Source organism: Ramularia collo-cygni, assembly GCF_900074925.1.
Source record: "Ramularia collo-cygni strain URUG2 genome assembly, contig: RCC_scaffold01, whole genome shotgun sequence".
NCBI classification, from domain to species: domain Eukaryota; kingdom Fungi; phylum Ascomycota; class Dothideomycetes; order Mycosphaerellales; family Mycosphaerellaceae; genus Ramularia; species Ramularia collo-cygni.
Window position 1 is genome coordinate 540,593 of NW_019716255.1, and position 17,245 is coordinate 557,837.

At 53.2% G+C, this 17,245-nt stretch overlaps 9 protein-coding genes; 6 read left to right on the forward strand and 3 right to left on the reverse strand.

Annotated features, from left to right (window-relative positions):
• RCC_12122 (uncharacterized protein) overlaps positions 1–1,498 on the reverse strand; it is a gene marked incomplete at both ends in the record, with an annotated part of 2,660 nt that extends 1,162 nt beyond the window's left edge. The window contains 7 exons of the mRNA XM_023765377.1: positions 1–263; positions 328–365; positions 424–554; positions 671–706; positions 762–942; positions 1,003–1,140; positions 1,255–1,498. The exon at positions 1–263 is cut by the window's left edge and continues 452 nt beyond it. Of these exons, the coding sequence (XP_023621145.1) occupies positions 1–263; positions 328–365; positions 424–554; positions 671–706; positions 762–942; positions 1,003–1,140; positions 1,255–1,498 (1,031 nt within the window).
• Positions 1,499–1,783: 285 nt separating this feature from the next.
• RCC_00223 (uncharacterized protein) lies at positions 1,784–2,152 on the reverse strand (the record flags this gene model as incomplete). Its single annotated transcript, XM_023765378.1, has 1 exon — positions 1,784–2,152. The coding sequence occupies one exon, from the start codon at positions 2,150–2,152 to the stop codon at positions 1,784–1,786; it is 369 nt and encodes a 122-aa protein (XP_023621146.1).
• A 1,757-nt stretch (positions 2,153–3,909) lies between these two features.
• Positions 3,910–7,240, forward strand: RCC_00224 (probable glutamate/leucine/phenylalanine/valine dehydrogenases; the record flags this gene model as incomplete). XM_023765379.1 has 3 exons in its annotated part: positions 3,910–6,981; positions 7,037–7,133; positions 7,191–7,240. The coding sequence occupies 3 exons, from the start codon at positions 3,910–3,912 to the stop codon at positions 7,238–7,240; spliced, it is 3,219 nt and encodes a 1,072-aa protein (XP_023621147.1).
• A 364-nt stretch (positions 7,241–7,604) lies between these two features.
• Positions 7,605–8,210, forward strand: RCC_00225 (uncharacterized protein; the record flags this gene model as incomplete). Its single annotated transcript, XM_023765380.1, has 1 exon — positions 7,605–8,210. The coding sequence occupies one exon, from the start codon at positions 7,605–7,607 to the stop codon at positions 8,208–8,210; it is 606 nt and encodes a 201-aa protein (XP_023621148.1).
• A 613-nt stretch (positions 8,211–8,823) lies between these two features.
• On the forward strand, positions 8,824–9,186 carry RCC_00226 (uncharacterized protein; the record flags this gene model as incomplete). The annotated part of the gene is made up of 1 exon (XM_023765381.1): positions 8,824–9,186. The coding sequence occupies one exon, from the start codon at positions 8,824–8,826 to the stop codon at positions 9,184–9,186; it is 363 nt and encodes a 120-aa protein (XP_023621149.1).
• Positions 9,187–10,351: 1,165 nt separating this feature from the next.
• On the forward strand, positions 10,352–11,455 carry RCC_00227 (related to mitochondrial carrier protein; the record flags this gene model as incomplete). XM_023765382.1 has 3 exons in its annotated part: positions 10,352–10,678; positions 10,739–11,154; positions 11,209–11,455. 3 exons carry the CDS (start codon positions 10,352–10,354, stop codon positions 11,453–11,455), a joined length of 990 nt encoding a protein of 329 aa, XP_023621150.1.
• A 2,453-nt stretch (positions 11,456–13,908) lies between these two features.
• On the reverse strand, positions 13,909–14,580 carry RCC_00228 (uncharacterized protein; the record flags this gene model as incomplete). XM_023765383.1 has 3 exons in its annotated part: positions 13,909–14,128; positions 14,204–14,406; positions 14,467–14,580. The coding sequence occupies 3 exons, from the start codon at positions 14,578–14,580 to the stop codon at positions 13,909–13,911; spliced, it is 537 nt and encodes a 178-aa protein (XP_023621151.1).
• A 1,424-nt stretch (positions 14,581–16,004) lies between these two features.
• Positions 16,005–16,575, forward strand: RCC_00229 (uncharacterized protein; the record flags this gene model as incomplete). XM_023765384.1 has 2 exons in its annotated part: positions 16,005–16,265; positions 16,570–16,575. 2 exons carry the CDS (start codon positions 16,005–16,007, stop codon positions 16,573–16,575), a joined length of 267 nt encoding a protein of 88 aa, XP_023621152.1.
• A 191-nt stretch (positions 16,576–16,766) lies between these two features.
• On the forward strand, positions 16,767–17,128 carry RCC_00230 (uncharacterized protein; the record flags this gene model as incomplete). XM_023765385.1 has 2 exons in its annotated part: positions 16,767–16,912; positions 16,975–17,128. 2 exons carry the CDS (start codon positions 16,767–16,769, stop codon positions 17,126–17,128), a joined length of 300 nt encoding a protein of 99 aa, XP_023621153.1.
• Between the last annotated feature and the right edge of the window lie 117 nt (positions 17,129–17,245).

Consider the following 17,245-nt stretch of genomic DNA (forward strand, 5'->3'; position numbering starts at 1 on the left):
TGGTGGCCGTGGTAAAAGTCGCGGTGGGAGTCAACGTCGATGTCAGTGTCCACAAAGTTCTTGGACGATGTGACGACGCCTCCGAACATCTTGGGACCAAGGTCGCGTCTGTCGTGGTGGCCATGGTAGAAGTCGCGGTGGGAGTCAACATCAACATCAGTGTCAACAAAGTTGCTAGACGATGCGACGACGCCTCCGAACATCTTGGGGCCAAGGTCACGCTTGTTGTGGTGGCCATGGCCGATGAATGTGGCAGAAGTTTCCTAAAGCAAAAGTAAGCGGGTGTTTCAAGGTTTGGGGGAGCCATGTAGAGGCGTGGTGACTGACATCCTGGTTTCCCTGGCCTACATTCAAATCAAGAACATCTGTAGTCGTTAGCATGGTCTCTTAATGGTGCGAAGTGGTGGAAGGGATCAATTGTACCAGTTAGGGCTCCGTTCCCACCGTTTGCGGCCCTCTTCCAGTGGTGGTCGTCGTGGTGGTGGTAGTCATCGTAGTGGTCGTAGTGGTCGTGGTGGTCAAAGAAGACAGCATTGGTTTCATCCTGGTTGTTCCTGGAAGAGAAGAATTAGCGATTTCTTAGGCAATTTCGATGTGGCCCACGGCCTGAGTAGCTCGAAAGACATCTTCGAGCTACTCCTGCACGCCTTCTGCCCTTTCATCCACTTACGAGCCGATGTTTACATCTGCCACGTCGGCGAGAATACTGTGTGAAAACGCATTAGCTTTGGAAGGTGGGAAATGGATCAAGGACAACGAACCCGTTGCCTCCGTTTGCAGCACGCTTGTCGTGGTGACCGTGCTCGTAGTAGACATGGTGGAGCGGGTCGGGGTCCACGTTGTGGTAGTGTTCGTAGTAGTGGTCATCATGGTGGTCGTGGTGGTTGTGGTTGTCGTAGTCAATGTCAGTATTTTTAACAGTAATCACCTCGTTGTTGATGCCTGGAGCGAAGTATGAAAGTCAGCGTATGGCTTGTGAGTTGAGTAGATGAGACTGCTTACCTCCGAACACCTGGGGGCTGCGCTTCGAGCCGTGACCGTGGCCATGGCCGAGGTAGTAGTCGCGATCAGAGTCGACATCAATGTCTGTATCCACAACGGTGGTTTTCTCGTTGACGATGCCACCGAAAAACTTTGGGCCTGAGGCAAAGGATAGAGGGTTAGCGATAGCCCAGACATTTCCGACCAAGGTCCAGTAGCTCGAGAGATATTTCTGAACTATGTCGCAGGCCTTTTACTGTTTGGTTCACTTACCGACATCACGCTTGTCGTGGTGGTCGTAGTAGACATGGTGGAGCGGGTCGGGGTCGACATTGTGGTAGTGCTCGTAGTAGTGATCGTCGTGGTGGTCGTGGTGGTCGTGGTGATCGTAATCAACGTCGTTGGAGACGACGTTCACGATCTCGTTGGAGATGCCGCCAGAGATCTGAGGAGTTGGTGCTGCAGCAGCCAAGGTGAGGAGGGCGGCGATGCCAGCGACCTGCTTGGTGGGAGACATTGAGATGGATGGGGAACACTGGAGCCTTGTTGATGAGCTGTGTTGTGGATTGGATTGGATTGGAGCGATTGGATTGGATTGGATTGGAGTGGAGTGAAGCGAATGATGTGAATGTGATGAGATGATRTTGACTCCTGCGTTGGAGGAGAGGAGTTATATATTCCTCAGACGAACATAACCCACGAGAGACCTGCCATGTTCCAGCTGTAGAGGCTGCCCGATACAGCGTACGATCGAACATTGCTGAAAGACGGTAAAGCTACGCCATGAGATTGTTTCACTTTGCTATCCACCTAGCACGATCATTTGCGGTATGCTTGGCGATTCTTGCTGAATGTAGGAGCAAAGAGAGACAAGCGTGGTCGTGGTTGGAGCCCAGGCCGTTCCTGGGGAAACGCAGGTCAGAGCTGTATTGGCCCGTCCGCCAGCCTTGGTTGGTCGATAATGTGCGTGAAACATCGGCAGCTCAGGAGCGGCCCGCCTGCGAACTACCTGCAAGGTACGAACAGTTCTTCGCAACGGACCCAGTCGGGCTGACGGTTTGGAGGTTCCGAACAGGCGATCAAATCCAATGGGGTATTTGACGGAGACGATCCGGCTCGGGTCATGAGATCGCGGTCTCCAAGCATCGAAAGACGGTGCTTGTTCGCTCATATTGCGGACCTTGGTTGTCGGGGGTCTCAGCCGCATCCAACGGTCGTCGGCTGCTGATACAGAGATACTGGTGGAGTGCGGAGATGTTTCTTGGGCTCATAGATGACGTGCCTCTTGTCATCGAGCAATGACCTCAGTGATCGAATCAGACTGGAGTTGCTCATGTTTCCTGCTTCCCCAAGATCTGCTTATGCGCTGCAAAGGGTGGAACGCCAAAACAATACCCAACGGTTCAAAGTCATCACTAAGGCGCGTTGGATCATTGCTCGCAACGTGTGTACAGCGGGATGGAAGAGAGGCTAGCCTCGCCGTTGAACTTGAAGCCGTTGAGTTGCGGGGACCGTTCGCCGACTTTATGTAGGCGGCAAGATTAACGGCGTTCCAGCGCGGTGTGCCCAGAAATGCCTTGACAACAGAAACATTTGAGAAGATGAGGCTGGATTTCTGATCGAATTGCATGGTGAGCAATATTGCAGTTCCCGTGGCCGCGTCGATGGCAAGCTTGGTGTCTTGTTACGTTGTCCTCTCTTTCGACACGAATGTAGTTGTTGGGTTGTACTATACCTTACTTCCGCAGCGGCACGTCGTCGCCTGTCACTTGTTGGCATACCACATGCTGCTTTGGTGCCGGACGCGATCACCCAAGACGAAGCTGTCGAAGGCCATGGAGACAGATGAGGCGAACATCAGCACGGGTTGCCGGCTGTCGCTTTAGTATTCCGCTCGTTGATGTTATGCAAAGACGATGAAGGGAGCAAGTGGGTGGATTTCAATCGCCGCCCCCTCCCAAGGACCGGCGCGCGCTCCGCTTTGCCATTCTCAATGACTTTCCAACGACAGGGGAACCCTTTCATAGGAATCGTTCAGGGATTCATCAATTGTCCGCAGACCTGATGTGCTGGTCTCCGCACGAGCATGTACAGTAGCAGCCCCCCCGCAACGGAGATTTCTGAATGACCACCATTTGACGGTCCCAAGAACGACTATTACGAGAGAATTTGCCGTTAGATGCTGTTCCTCACTCGTGACCGCATCCCGGACCAGCATGTTGTCTGCACTAGCGCTGAAAGTCGGTCAGGTGAAAGTGGAACGTTGCAGAGACTTGCAACAGCCACGAAGGAGCAACAAATTTGTGTGAAGACTCTGCTGCAGTGTGACCATCTGCGAGGCGTCGCGATTGGTTCTGACGGTCTCCTGCAGCCAAATGGCCACGAGGCGTCGATCCGGGGAAGATGTATTTAGCGTCAGGTACGTGTCCGTCGCGCGGAGGGCGGCTAGCAACGGGCGTTGYGTCTTCCTGCGCGTGAGATTTTACTTACTCAACAATTACTTGAGAAGGTGCAGCGTGTACGTATGTATGTCGCTGCACGTGCCGAAAGGGCCCTTCGTTCGTTCGTTCGTTTATAAGATGCGTCGCGCGCGCGTGATAGTTCATGGTCCTTCAATCTTTCCACATCCATCGATGAAACACACATTAAACCAAGAGCCTGCGTTCGAGTCGACACGCCAGTCAGATCACGACGATAAGAGGTGAGTTGTAACTGTTGGTGTTTGAGAAGAAACAGGAGGAGCTGCACTGTGCAAGGGGAGAGTGCCGGAGTGCAGTCATCGGATTGGTGCGGCTTATCAATGGCTGCTAAGTTACGAATGGTGGTGATGATGATGCAGGAACAGAACGCTTCTGACTTGTTCGCAGCTTCTCTTCTTGAACTTTTCCTTTTCCTCCCCCAAACACCAACATCACACACCCGTCCAACATGGCGGCCCTACCATCCCACGCCGTCAATGGCACACACGGCCCCAACGGCACCAATGGCAGCATGCATGCCACCAACAAGCACCTCGACATCACCACACCGGAACGCAACGGACAGCCGTCACCGCAGCCCACTCACTTGGGCGTGCCCGGCGGCATTCCTCACCGCATCCTGCAAGAGAAGGGCTCGGGCTACATTGCCCCCGAGTTCCAGGGCAAGGCACAGCAGATGGAGCAAGTCATGGACGCGGTTGAAGCGCGGGGCTTCATTCCGGTCGATTTGGTGGACGCAGAGACAAAGTGGTTCTACAACGAACTTGGCATCGACGACATGTACTTTAGCACAGAGGCTGCCGACGCCATCGTGAGCCATATCCACTCGCTCTACGCGGCCAAGGTCGCCGCCTATGCGAGGGACGACAAGAAGCTCGAGATCCGCCTCGACAAGGAGGCCATCGACCACGCTGTCTACATTGACACCAGCACGCCCGGGATCAGCCAAGTCGACGGCTCACAGTTCGAGCAGAGACTCGAAAACAAGTACCTTGACAGCAATAATCGAGGTCTAGACAGCTACCGCGTCGAGTCCTTCCGCTCTCCAAGCAAGATCCCTGGCGGCAGTGAACAGACGCTTCGCTGCTACTTCGTGTACCAGTCGAGCTTCAAGAACAAGACGCCTCATCCGAAGGAAACCAACATCTCTGAGCTGGGTGACGAGCGTTTTCTTCAAAAGGCAACCCCCAACACCCTCGAGGTCTACCAGAGTATCATGGATGCCGTGGTTCTTAGAACTGGCCCGGTCATTGACATGTACGACGTGGTCGGCAGCCGTGAGAAGCGCCTCGTCGTCGGCTTCAAGCAGGGTTCTGCTTTGGGCATGTTCGCCGCCCTCTCTCACCTCTATCACTACTACGGATTGACCTCGTCGAGGAAGTATGTGGAGCAGTTCAGCAACGGCATCACCATCATGTCCATCTACCTCCTGCCTGCGCCTAGCGTTAACATCGCTGCGAAGCACCCTCCCATCGAGGCAAGCATTCACCAGATCATGAAGGAGGTCTCCCTGCTCTACTGCATCCCCCAGAACCAGCTGCAGCCTCACTTCAACAGCGGTCGTCTCTCCCTGCAGGAGTCCACATACGCTCACTGCGTCTGGGTCTTCGTGCAGCACTTCCTCAACCGCTTGGGCAACGAGTACAACACCCTCAAGTCGGTCTTGGACCCCAACAACAGTGTGCACGCCGAATTGCTTAACAAGCTCAAGAAGCGATTGCGTACTGAGACATTCACGGCCGACTACATTCTCGAGATTATTAACACTTATCCCAATCTCGTCCGTTCGCTCTACCTCGCCTTTGCAAGCGCGCACTACGTGCAGACTCGTGGTGAGCAGGATGACTTCCTCCCAACCCTGTCGTACTTGCGGATGAAGATCGAGCCCACCCTCACCGATGAAGAGCTCAAGACCCTCATCTCCAAGACTGCCATCAATGAGCACCACGAGATTGTCATGACGGCCTTCCGCGTCTTCAACAATGCCGTCCTGAAGACCAACTTCTACACTCCTACCAAGGTCGCTCTCAGCTTCCGCTTGGACCCATCGTTCCTGCCCGTGGAGGAGTACCCACAGCCTCTCTACGGCATGTTCCTGGTCATCAGCTCCGAGTTCAGAGGTTTCCACTTGCGCTTCAGAGACATTGCGCGTGGTGGTATCCGCATCGTCAAATCTAGGAGCAGCGAAGCATATGCCATCAACGCGCGGTCGTTGTTTGATGAGAACTACAACCTGGCCAACACCCAGCAGCGCAAGAACAAGGATATCCCCGAAGGTGGTAGCAAGGGTGTCGTTTTGCTCGATGTAGCTCACCAAGACAAGACTGAGGTCGCGTTCGAGAAGTACATTGACAGCATCATGGATCTGTTGCTTCCGCCGACCAGCCCTGGTATCAAGGACCCCATCGTKGACCTGCATGGCAAGCCGGAGATTCTCTTCATGGGCCCCGATGAGAACACTGCCGACCTCGTCAACTGGGCGACCGAGCACGCGAGGGCTAGAGGCGCGCCTTGGTGGAAGTCATTCTTCACCGGCAAGTCGCCCAAGCTAGGAGGCATTCCACACGATGCATACGGCATGACCACGCTTAGTGTGCGTGAGTACGTCAAGGGTATCTACCGAAAGCTCAACCTCGACGAGCGCGAGGTGCTGAAGCTGCAGACTGGTGGTCCCGACGGTGACCTCGGCTCTAATGAGATCCTACTCGGCAATGAGAAGTACTGCGCCATCGTTGATGGCTCTGGTGTTCTCGTTGACCCCAACGGCCTCGACCGCGGCGAGCTGCTCCGTCTGGCCAAGGCACGCAAGATGATTGCCCACTACGACATCTCCACCCTCTCCCCTCAAGGCTACCGCGTGTTGGTCGAGGATGCCGGCATCACTCTTCCTTCGGGCGAGGTCGTTAACAACGGTACCGCCTTCCGCAACACCTTCCACCTGAGAACCACCGAGAAGATCGACATGTTCGTTCCGTGCGGCGGTCGTCCTGAGTCGATCGACTTCACGAGTGCCAGCAAGCTCATTTCAGAGGGCAAGTGCACCGTGCCCTACATTGTCGAAGGTGCCAACCTCTTCATCACGCAGGAGGCCAAGGTCCGTCTTGAGAAGGCCGGCTGCATCATCTTCAAGGACGCATCCGCCAACAAGGGCGGCGTGACCTCTTCCTCCCTCGAGGTCCTCGCGTCGCTTTCCTTTGACGACGAGAGCTTCCTCGAGAACATGTGCGTCCACATCGACGGCACCGTTCCTGCCTTCTACCAGGACTACGTCCGCCAAGTGCAGGCCAAGATTCAGGAGAACGCGAGACTGGAATTTGATGCCATCTGGCGCGAACACGAGCTTACGGGCGTTCCACGGAGCATCCTCAGCGATCAGCTCAGCGTTGCCATTACCAACATGGACGAGGAGTTGCAGGGTACCGCGCTCTGGGAGAACGAGAAGTTGCGGCGGAGCGTCTTGAGTGATGCTTTGCCTCAGCTGCTTCTGCAGAAGATCGGTCTGGATAAGATCCTTGAACGCGTAAGTCGCATATGACACCATTTTGACAAGACAACGATTGCTGACATGATGATAGGTCCCCGACAACTACCTCCGCGCCATCTTCGGTAGCTTCCTGGCGAGTCGCTTCATCTACACGATGGGCATCTCTGCTAGTCCCGTCAGCTTCTTTGGTAAGTCTATCGTTGCAATGTGATCAATTGGAATATGCATACTGACGTGGATTGCAGCTTTCATGAACCAGCGCATGCTGAAGGTCAACGGCGTCAACGGCGCTTGATTGCCTCTGGCATGGAATAACGACACGCGACGCGAACATGTACCACGAGAACAATAATTTCATGCATGCACGGATGGCAATTCCGCGGCGTTTGTAGAGGTGGGTTGCTTTGAGAGAATCTCATGCTGTGGCCGAGGAATGCAGTCGTTAGCTCGAGCTGCATTCTTGCGACTGATGTAAACAAGCATTCGAGAGAGTAGACAGACACTAAAAGGATGCGCGTCTGTTGATCCATGTCTCGTTGTGATATCTCGCTCTGACTTTGATATGCGTGGAGTCGACCAAGAAGATTCCACTCGTTCGATACATTCACCGACGCGAGCAAGCACTTGAGCGGATAACCCATTCGCACCCGACTACTAAGATGGCGCGATATGCCATGCCTCCAACCGAACGCTCATCTACGCACAATATGACAAACACCAATGATGGCCAGCATGAGCTCTCGCAACCGACCGGCGTACGTAACAGGATTGGTAAATGTGGTGGTATTTTCAGGGATCCATCATCTCAGCCTAAGAGCGCTCAAGCCAGGCGCAGTTCAAGAATCAAAGATATCGAGACGGAGAAAGTGAAGGTAGAAGCCGGAAGGGTTGTTAAGCGGCAGCCTTCAAAGATCGGGGACGCGGTGAAGAAGAAGAAGAAGAAGAAGGTTAAGAAGCAGGAGACTGTTGCTGCTCATGGTGCTGCGGAGGAGAAGGGAAATGTGAAGAAGGTCGCTAGTAGGAGAGTTACGAAGGTTTCTGCTGCGGAAAAGGCTGCTGCGGTTAAGAAGGTCGCGAAGAAATCCGCTGAGAAGAAGCCCGCTACAAACAAGACAGCCGAGAAGAAGGATGCTGCGGTCAAGAAAGTCGCGAAGAAGCCCGCTACGAAGAAGACAGCGGCGAGGAAAGTCTTGAAAGAAACCAACACCAACCAACGTCAAACATCTGCTTCTCATGACAAGGCCCTTAAGTCACGCAGGAGGTAACGAGGATGGCTTTCAAATGATCTGCTCATTACCGGCTTCACGGCAGATGTCGAGCGACAGGCCATCCAAGAGGCCTAAGAAGTAGTTGAGTCCTGAGGGCGGTGAATTGTTCAAGCCGAGGGAAAGAGTCGGACAGGAGGAGCTGGAGGAGCTGGAATGGAGGATTCCGCATCAGGGCAGAGGATTCGTGTACGAGCTTTTGCTTTAGACCTCTTCGACGAGCTGCTAAGAAGTCGTGGGAATGACGAAGATGAATGAGACGGTTGGTGTAACGAGACCATCAAGCTTGTACCGTGGGCAGGAGAAGATACACTGCGCTGCTTTCATGTCTACGCGATATCGATGTTTGGACCTGCCTTCTTCTCAGGCCTTTAGTGCTTGTGCTAGGGTTAGGGTTGGGGTAGTGGCAGAATGCCAGGATCCTCTTTCGATGGGTCCGAACCGTATCCGTGCCACTCCTTCGTCACTGTCCTCGCTTCAGGCTCTGGCGAGTGCGCGTGACTACTAGCTAGTAAGGCCACGGATATAGGATGTTGTCTTGTAATGTCTGCGACGAATTTGACCTCGGCCTCGACCTCGACCTCTACCTCTACTACCACCTCAAACACCGACTATGAGCGCGACAAGCTCCGTCGCCGCGCGCCATTGCGTAGCGCTAGCACGCTCCCAGCAAGCCCGCCTCTTCCCCCGACTAGCACTTCAATTAGCGGTGCGCAGGCCGTTCACGACGCGCCACGCGCTGCTCAGTAAGCGCAAAACTACTACTACTACCGCTACTACCGAGCCGCCCAAGCCAAAACAAGCGATCCACCAGAACCCCGAGCTTCCCAAGTTCAGCCTCGACGGCCTGGGTCTTAGCAAGAATATGAAGACGCTTTTCTACGTCCTCATTTGCATCTGGGGGACATTTGAGACGTACTTCTACGGGCAGGCAATCTACACGTKGTGGACGGCTAAGCCTGCGGAGGGCAATTGAACGTGAAGGACTATAGGCAGGGCATAAGACGGAGCTGTGGCCGTTCGCATTAATAACCCAAGACAGAGTGTAGTGAAAGCTACCATCCGGTCGTAGGGGCACTGTCTTGGTTGGTTTGATGCATTTTTCCACCTACACCTTGGCAGGTCAATCGAGGAACAAGCATCAACACCTGGGCATAGCTGACATGTATCTAAACCTGTGTAAAGGGGATATTTTCACTAACACTCAATCCAATACTAACACAACTCCCAAAGGCCTTTCTACCGTAACGACCGTAATGAGACTGAGCACGCGAGTCGTAGTAGCGCTGGTTGTGTTGCGTCTTGCAATGTTGGAGATTGATTGGTAGCATAGACTCATCAACACCTGGGCATAGCTGACATGTATCCAAACCGGTGCAAAGGGGATATTTTCACCAWCAATCAATCCAATACCAACACAACTCCCAAAGGCCTTTCTACCGCAAGGACCGTAATAAGACTAAGCACGCAAGTCGTATCAGCGATAGTTGTGCTGCGTCTTGCAATGTTGGAGATAAACTGGGAGCAGAGACTCAATGAATATGTATATCGATGTTTCACACCGCTCTCCAGCTCACATCGAACCATACAAGTGAGGGTAGAACTACGAACCAAAGGAGGAGACGATTATTGAAGGCTGCTCGCCAGCAAACGGGTTTTCCCCTCSGCCCTGAACTTCTCTTCACAAGTGATCGGCGGTGCCTGACGTCCGATGAGGGACTAGCTGCATTCAGCTTCCTTCGACCTCGACTCGTGCGTGCCCTTGAACTTCTGAAGGAGTCAGGACTCGAGCATTGAACCGCGAACATTGCGCCGCAAAGGGGCCACTGTCGCTACTATTCCGTACGACGTAGCCTGCTATCAATCCTCCAACCAAACGTGACCTGGTTCCCTTCGACGACCCGCGCAGCAAAAATTGCTCCTTCGACATTGACCGATCGATATCCTCGGGAAAGCGAGTTTGCTCGTCCTCACCGCATCCCATTGACTTGACGCTGGCGAGCCTTGGAGAGACTACGACATTGGCGCGCATTGTGGTGCCTCCGATGTGACTTTGCATGCGGTTTGACCAAAGTATCATGAGCACAGCACATTGCTACTCGCAGCATCCGATATCCGATATCTTCCGCACATAACACAACATGGCCGAGTCCTCCACAGATGCCACAGAGGTTCGATTCCTCGGCTTGCGATCCTGGATCTCGCAAGCCGTGGTGGCATCCTTCGTGGCCGGCGGCGTGGCTGGGGCCGTCTCTCGCACAGTCGTATCACCTCTGGAGCGTCTAAAAATCCTGCTACAAGTACAGTCGAGTGGACGTACAGAATACAAAATGAGCATACCAAAAGCTTTGGGCAAGATTTGGAGAGAAGAGGGGTTCAAAGGCATGATGGCGGGCAATGGCGTCAATTGCATACGGATTGTGCCCTACAGCGCGGTGCAGTTTGGTAGTTACAACCTCTACAAACCGGTAAGAATATATTGTAGGTTCATCGGTCAACGAATCAATCCGCTGACAGCATGATGATAGTACTTCGAGGCCACACCTGGCGAACCTCTCTCCCCTCTCCGCAGACTGTGCTGCGGTGCTGTCGCGGGCATAACATCCGTGACCGTCACCTACCCTCTCGACATCGTCCGCACGCGACTTTCGATCCAATCTGCATCATTTGAGAGTCTCACCAGAGAACAGGCGGCCAAGAAGTTGCCCGGAATGTGGTCAACATTGAAGACCATGTACACCACCGAAGGCGGTTTCACAGCTCTATATCGTGGGATAGTACCCACGGTTGCTGGCGTGGCTCCCTATGTCGGTCTGAACTTCATGGTCTACGAGAGCGTACGACAATATTTCACCCCAGAAGGACAACAGAATCCTTCTGCAGTTGGAAAACTAAGCGCTGGTGCCATTTCAGGTGCTGTGGCGCAGACCATCACTTATCCTTTGTAAGTTGGCTTGGCCGACCCATTGCTTATCGCCCTACTGACTAGTCACCATAGCGATGTGCTTCGCCGTCGATTCCAGATCAACACCATGTCTGGCATGGGATACCAATACAAATCGATATTCGACGCTGTTCGAACGATCGCAGCTCAGGAAGGTTTCAGAGGACTATATAAAGGGATAGTACCCAATCTTCTGAAGGTCGCGCCGAGCATGGCGAGCAGCTGGCTGAGTTTCGAGTTGACGAGGGACTTCTTCGTGAGTCTGAAACCGGAGGCTGTGCCCGCGGATGAACCCAAATAATGGAACGACATCTCATCCTGACTACTGGCCAACGAATCAAGCAAACACAGGCGGGATTTTTGCGAAGCAGTCAATGGATCTAGGGAACTTGTTGGTTTCACAGGCGTTCCAGGGAGCTTGCGGGCTCATGAAAGGACAGCGAGGCGTCACGGTTGCTTTGCATGCGGAGACTCAACCCGCTGCTCTGATCTTTGCATTGGAAGATATGGAAGCTGCGAGAGATTTCAGGAGGCCGCATGGCGGGTAGATCTTGAAGACTGCACACTTGAATAGTCAAAAATACACTGTATCTGATTGTGTACATCTGAGCTGTTCGATACGTGTGAGCATATCAGAAGGGAATGGTTGTTGGCGTGTCTACGAAAAGGGATATGGAATGCGTCACAAGAGCTTCAGTAAGTGGATGAATCTGCTGTAAGCCCAGCTCCTTCCTACGGTCCAACCAAATCAGCTACCGGACGACGTCTCATTTTCTGACCGATTCGATTATTCCTTGAGGATACGACATAATCCCTCTGAACATCTAGATTAACAAATGGAAGCGCTCGTTACCCCAACCCTAATCCAACCCTGACGCTCGAGGAATTCCCGCAGAACGAGCACTAAAAGGGAGTGAGTGCATGGCGTCCCACGGTTCGATACATCATACATTGGTTTCAGTGAACTTAGCGTCTAACGGCAACTTCTTCGTTTTACGACCTCGCTGTGCATGGCTTCTCTGACATAGCAGTACCACACTTGCTCATTCTACAAGGCAAGCGTTTAGCACTGTTGTTGCGCTTCCTAACAAGGAGCTCACGAGACTAGCGCGCTTGCAAGCACATCGAGTACATTATCGACTACGCGAACAATTATGTCATCTACACATATATGACTAAAGTGTTGCAATAACGACTGGTGTCTCGACAGAATTGTGTACTGGCATGGCCAATCCTTCACATCGCAACCAAACATGGAAATGATAAAAGTCTAGCCCGTTCGCACTGCGGCGGATAGATTTCCGGGAACACTATACGGAAGTGTTGGATAGAAGCTTCCTTGCATAATAAAGGAACATTCGTTACCCCATACGAACACCGTTATAGAGCGGTCCGTACCCGTCGAGCCTTTTCTCGTTAAGCTTCGCAGAGCTGGCTGTTTTGAAGGACAGCCGCTGGTTGCCGTCTTAGACGAGAGTTTGCAATTGGAGGAGGTAGACGCCACCCACGACGCTCCTCGCTATGGTTCTGGGGAAGACGTCCGTGCTACTTCTAGCTTTGAAGTGTGTCGGCAGTCATGACCGCCGTTGTCGATGGACACACTGCGAACACATAACAAGTAGGTGTGTCTCCGTGAAACGCCCGCGAAGCGTCGCAAAGTAATCTGGGAGAAGAGGCTCCATGAGCGCGGATCGCCAAGGCTGCGAGAGGGATATCGGGCGGAGGATGGGACACGGAAAAGGGGGATTACCCCGCTGAGGAGTAAAAGAACAGATACCTATGGTGCGTCGAGGGATGTGAGTTGGGTACCTACGACGAGTGTAGACGTGGAAGGTGCCTCGCGACTTACTATGTTGTTGTTAAGGAACGAGCAAGATGCAGGCTCTTGTTCCTGCACTCCGGCATCTGAATTGTCGTACACTCAACCGCCACGACTTCACCACTACCCCATCAACACCGCACCACCCACGATACCGCTCGACAATGGCGGCTCCAGATACGGAGACGGGTGACAGTCAGTTGCGGCTGTAGACGGCGCGGATAGGAAAGGCGAGGCGCAATAATGGGCCATGAATGTCATGCCACCGCCATGTAGTTGGTAGACGGCGCAAGTGAGGCCCTGACATACATTCGTTTGGCAGCGACGGGTGTCTTTAATTCTAGACAGTGATCAAACCCTAGGGAGCATAGTTGCTCGGCCTGCCAAAGTCGTGGTTTGTTATCTTCTGCTATCAGTCGCTCCATGTAGTTGGTTACGATCGTCGGCACTCCCAATTGGCCGCTACCCAGCAGCGACATCCATATGGCGGGCAACGCTTGCTACCACTGCAGCTTGAGGAAAGCAACTATAAAGCTTTTCGCCTTGTTAGTCGAGACAAAGGCCTGCCTTCGCCATCTCGTTCAGTGGTGAGCGGCTCCGAGCGATCCACTGCTTCAAGATCTGCTCCTGGTCCAAGCCAGCGTGTCAATGCTGTATCGAGTTGCAGACATCGATACGCACCATATGAACCTGCTGCACAGCAGCAACCAGGAAGGCGGGGGCTGACGCTTTGTGAACAGCCCCCCTCAATGGCACTCGGTTTTGCCGCGTGACAATGCGAAAGCGCGTTGCATATGGACCTCGTCTCCGATCTTTCCGCAGAACATTTCCATCTCTGGAATGTAGCAAAGGCTGCCAGCGTCACAAACTGGCCGAAACCAGGTCACATTCCTGGATTATTCCTTCCTGGCACTTCTTAGGACTCGTCCAGCTCTTCAACGTTGCCATCGTTCGCGAACGGGATCCCAGTACTGCGAGGAGTGGTTTGGAGCTGCGCTCGTGGTCGACTTGGGATGCGTCCCTTCTTCCTGATTCTCAACTCTCGCACCATTGGTAGTGATATCGCTGTCGTGATTGTCGTCGCCATAGCTCGAGCTGTGGCTAGAAGCTGCTGACGTGCTCGTCGCGCGACCCTTGTTCCTGTGATCCCTGTATCTGAAAACACTAGGTAGTTTCAAGAAGTGGTAAGCTTAAACTTCTCTTCGTTCCTGACTGACATGGTGTACTCACTGCCACAAGAGCCACCGAATGATCCAATTATCCGGCTCCATGCTATTCTCGGTGTCGTGGCCAAAACGATATACCGCTTTCGTCTCGACGCAGGCCTCGTCATAGATGCGCAGAACTTCTCGCCGCCATGCTGCCTCGTGAATCTGCGCAGTGCTATGTTCTTGGCTCTCCAGCAGCCTTTTCCGAGCACCAGCAGCCTCCAGCTGAACGACATGGTCAGCTCAAGCGAATCCCATGCAACATCCCTTCATAGAGCTACGGACCTTCATGAGAGCATACACGCGCTTGTGAACGCGATCTTTGGGATCAAGACCTAGCCGCTGGAATAACTTGAGCTTCGACTCGCTCTGTGCCAGCGGCGACACCAGTGGGGCCATGATGTACTTCGCACTCCACACCGGGGATACCGTATCAGAAGAGTGAGGTGAATATCCTTTTGCTAAGCGAGCACGGCATTGAGGTTTTGATGAAAAGAACCACCTACCTAGTGGAAGATCCCACATCACGGCTACATTTGCCCGAGCATCCAGGCAAACAAGCGGCGAGGAGCCATTGGAACTTTCGCCTTCCAGCTTCATTCCTCCTAGCATGTTGTGGGACGAAAGAGGCAACCACCTAGCATCGGAAGCTACCTTACCGTTCGGCTCTAGTGGAAAAGAGAAGACCTGAGCCCTGGAGGGACCCTGGCAAGAGGGATCTCCACCAGTTAGGGCACATCCCGTCTCTACTGCAAGCCTACCGCTCATCCCCTCGATYGCATGCACAGGAGAAGCATCTATCGCTCCCATGCCACCCGGCGCCACCCTCGCGCGGCACTGAATCTGCCAAGCTGGTAGCGAACAGGGAATCATTCCTTCTCGACACGTTCACGGAAAATCTCCATGTGGGCGTGGTCCGCATGATGTCTTGAACATGTGGTTCATCATCTGAAGATTGAAGATCTCCAGACCACGCGATACAGACCCATATGGCAAGCGCTGCTCATCTCGCATTAGAAGGCGCAGTTCGATTTACACGAGCGCAGCGGGTACCTATGCACACCGCCTCCGCAGCAAGCCATTCTGTTAACGATGTCAATTCGACGACGCTATCCAAATCTCATCAAGTTATGCTTTGCGGATTTGGGAGATTCGTTGTGGCTCTCTCATCTTACGACGAATGGCAACGACATGTCACAGCCGACCAAGTGCCGCCGGCTTTGACAGAAATCACAGGATGAACGGATTCCGCGTCGACGCACACAATCCCGCCCTTTCCGGTTCCGCGTTAAGGATTCGGCAGCGACAGGCATCGTGCTCTTAGCTTTTACCCTAAACGTAGTAGTAGCTTCGAAAGCTATCGCCCTGCATCCGGTGCTCGTTGGAGGCTAGGCTTCCTCGAGGCTATACATATGGTCTTACAATCCGAATACGGTGATCAATGCTGGGGCAGACAAGAGCATCGAAACGTTCATTTGCTGCATCGAGGACTGGTTTCCAATCGTAGCTGTTGGCAGGGGAACTGAACTGTCCTACGCACGTGGTATCATGGCACATAGTGACCTACCACAGTGCGAGCGAACCACTGCATTGGGCCCCACATAGACCAGACTTATCTCCACCAGATCGGACGCTGATGCAACATGCACGCCATTGTTAGCTGCATAAACTGCTCAGCACAACCGGACGAGGTAGCTCCTCTATTGGCGGGATCGATTTCTTTGGCTGCCAGGAGCCAAAATTGCACGCCATTAACGGATATTTCGCCAATAAGAGAATCGAACTCAGCCAAACACCGATGTATTAACGCCGCTCAGCCATTAATGGCAAACCGTGGAAACGCTGCTTCCTCGATCGGTACGGTATGGCGATTGACCACCTGCAGCCTAGGACGCAAGGCCGAATTTATCTCGACAACGTTGGCACATGTACGTCAACAGTCTCGACTGCACGACTGCAGTCTCGATGCGATAGATCCTTATCCGCCATTAATGTCGTTCTCCAGGCTGCGACACCCGCTTTGTGCGCCGCAGACAACAGTCGGCCGGATCACTCGGCGGCCGATACCGAAGATTCAATGTACTGTAAGTCTCGACTCTCGCTTCCCGTGATTACCGTCGGCACACTTGACCTCTACCGTGATCAGCAGAAGCACCGCCAGCAGCCAAGTACCCCTCTTCGCGCGGATAGAAAAATGTCCCTAATACTACATAGCGTTGACGGCTTAGCTTGCCATGGGGTCGCATGGTGCGAGAGTCACACCCACGATGCAGATCGTCTAGTGCGTAGTCTGGCAAGTAGGGCACGGCACGCCTTTGAACATTCTCAACATTAGCGTTAACGGTTCCCGCCCCTCTCGACCTCACGTTGCTGAAATCGTCTATCTAGGTATGATTCTTCGCTTCTTTGGGTCGTCACCCGATCGGCGGAAAGGGTTCCTTACGCCGCCGTCATCCACTCGCTACATAAGTATACTTCGAAGCCAGCGTCCTGTTTGATCGGCTGCAACTATGCCGTAGAGAGAGCTGTGGCATGCAATTTAAGTTTGGTAGCCTGCTGCGTCCGCGGGATCTGTAGAATGATCGATGATTGGTACCCCTCCCCGGAGCGGACTCCAGGAGTCTGGAGAACCTATGTCCTGCGATCTGCAACATCTCTTCGACACATGTGATCGACAGAGTTTATGCAGGTCAGGCCTGAATGAAAGCGACTCTCAAATAATATTGATGCTGTGAGTCAAATTCTCCTTCAGTCCTTCGGATGTATCCCCATTAAGTCAATCTCATACTCCAGAGACACGCTATCAGAGATGCGCAGGTGCAGGTTACGGAACTCCGTTGCATATCTTGAAGACCGTGGAGACCGTGAAGACCTTAAAAGAATGCCGTTATCTGGCGCTAGTGGTGCGCGAAATCGCACCGCGAGGGTAAGCTATCGATCGCTTTAAGGCTACTATAGTCTATAGGGTTAGACGTGTTGTATCTGCAGAAACTCAACCTAAGATCTTCAACTTCACAGTTCATCTAGTGCGTTCCCGAGAGCTTCGAACGAGGCCTTTGGAGTC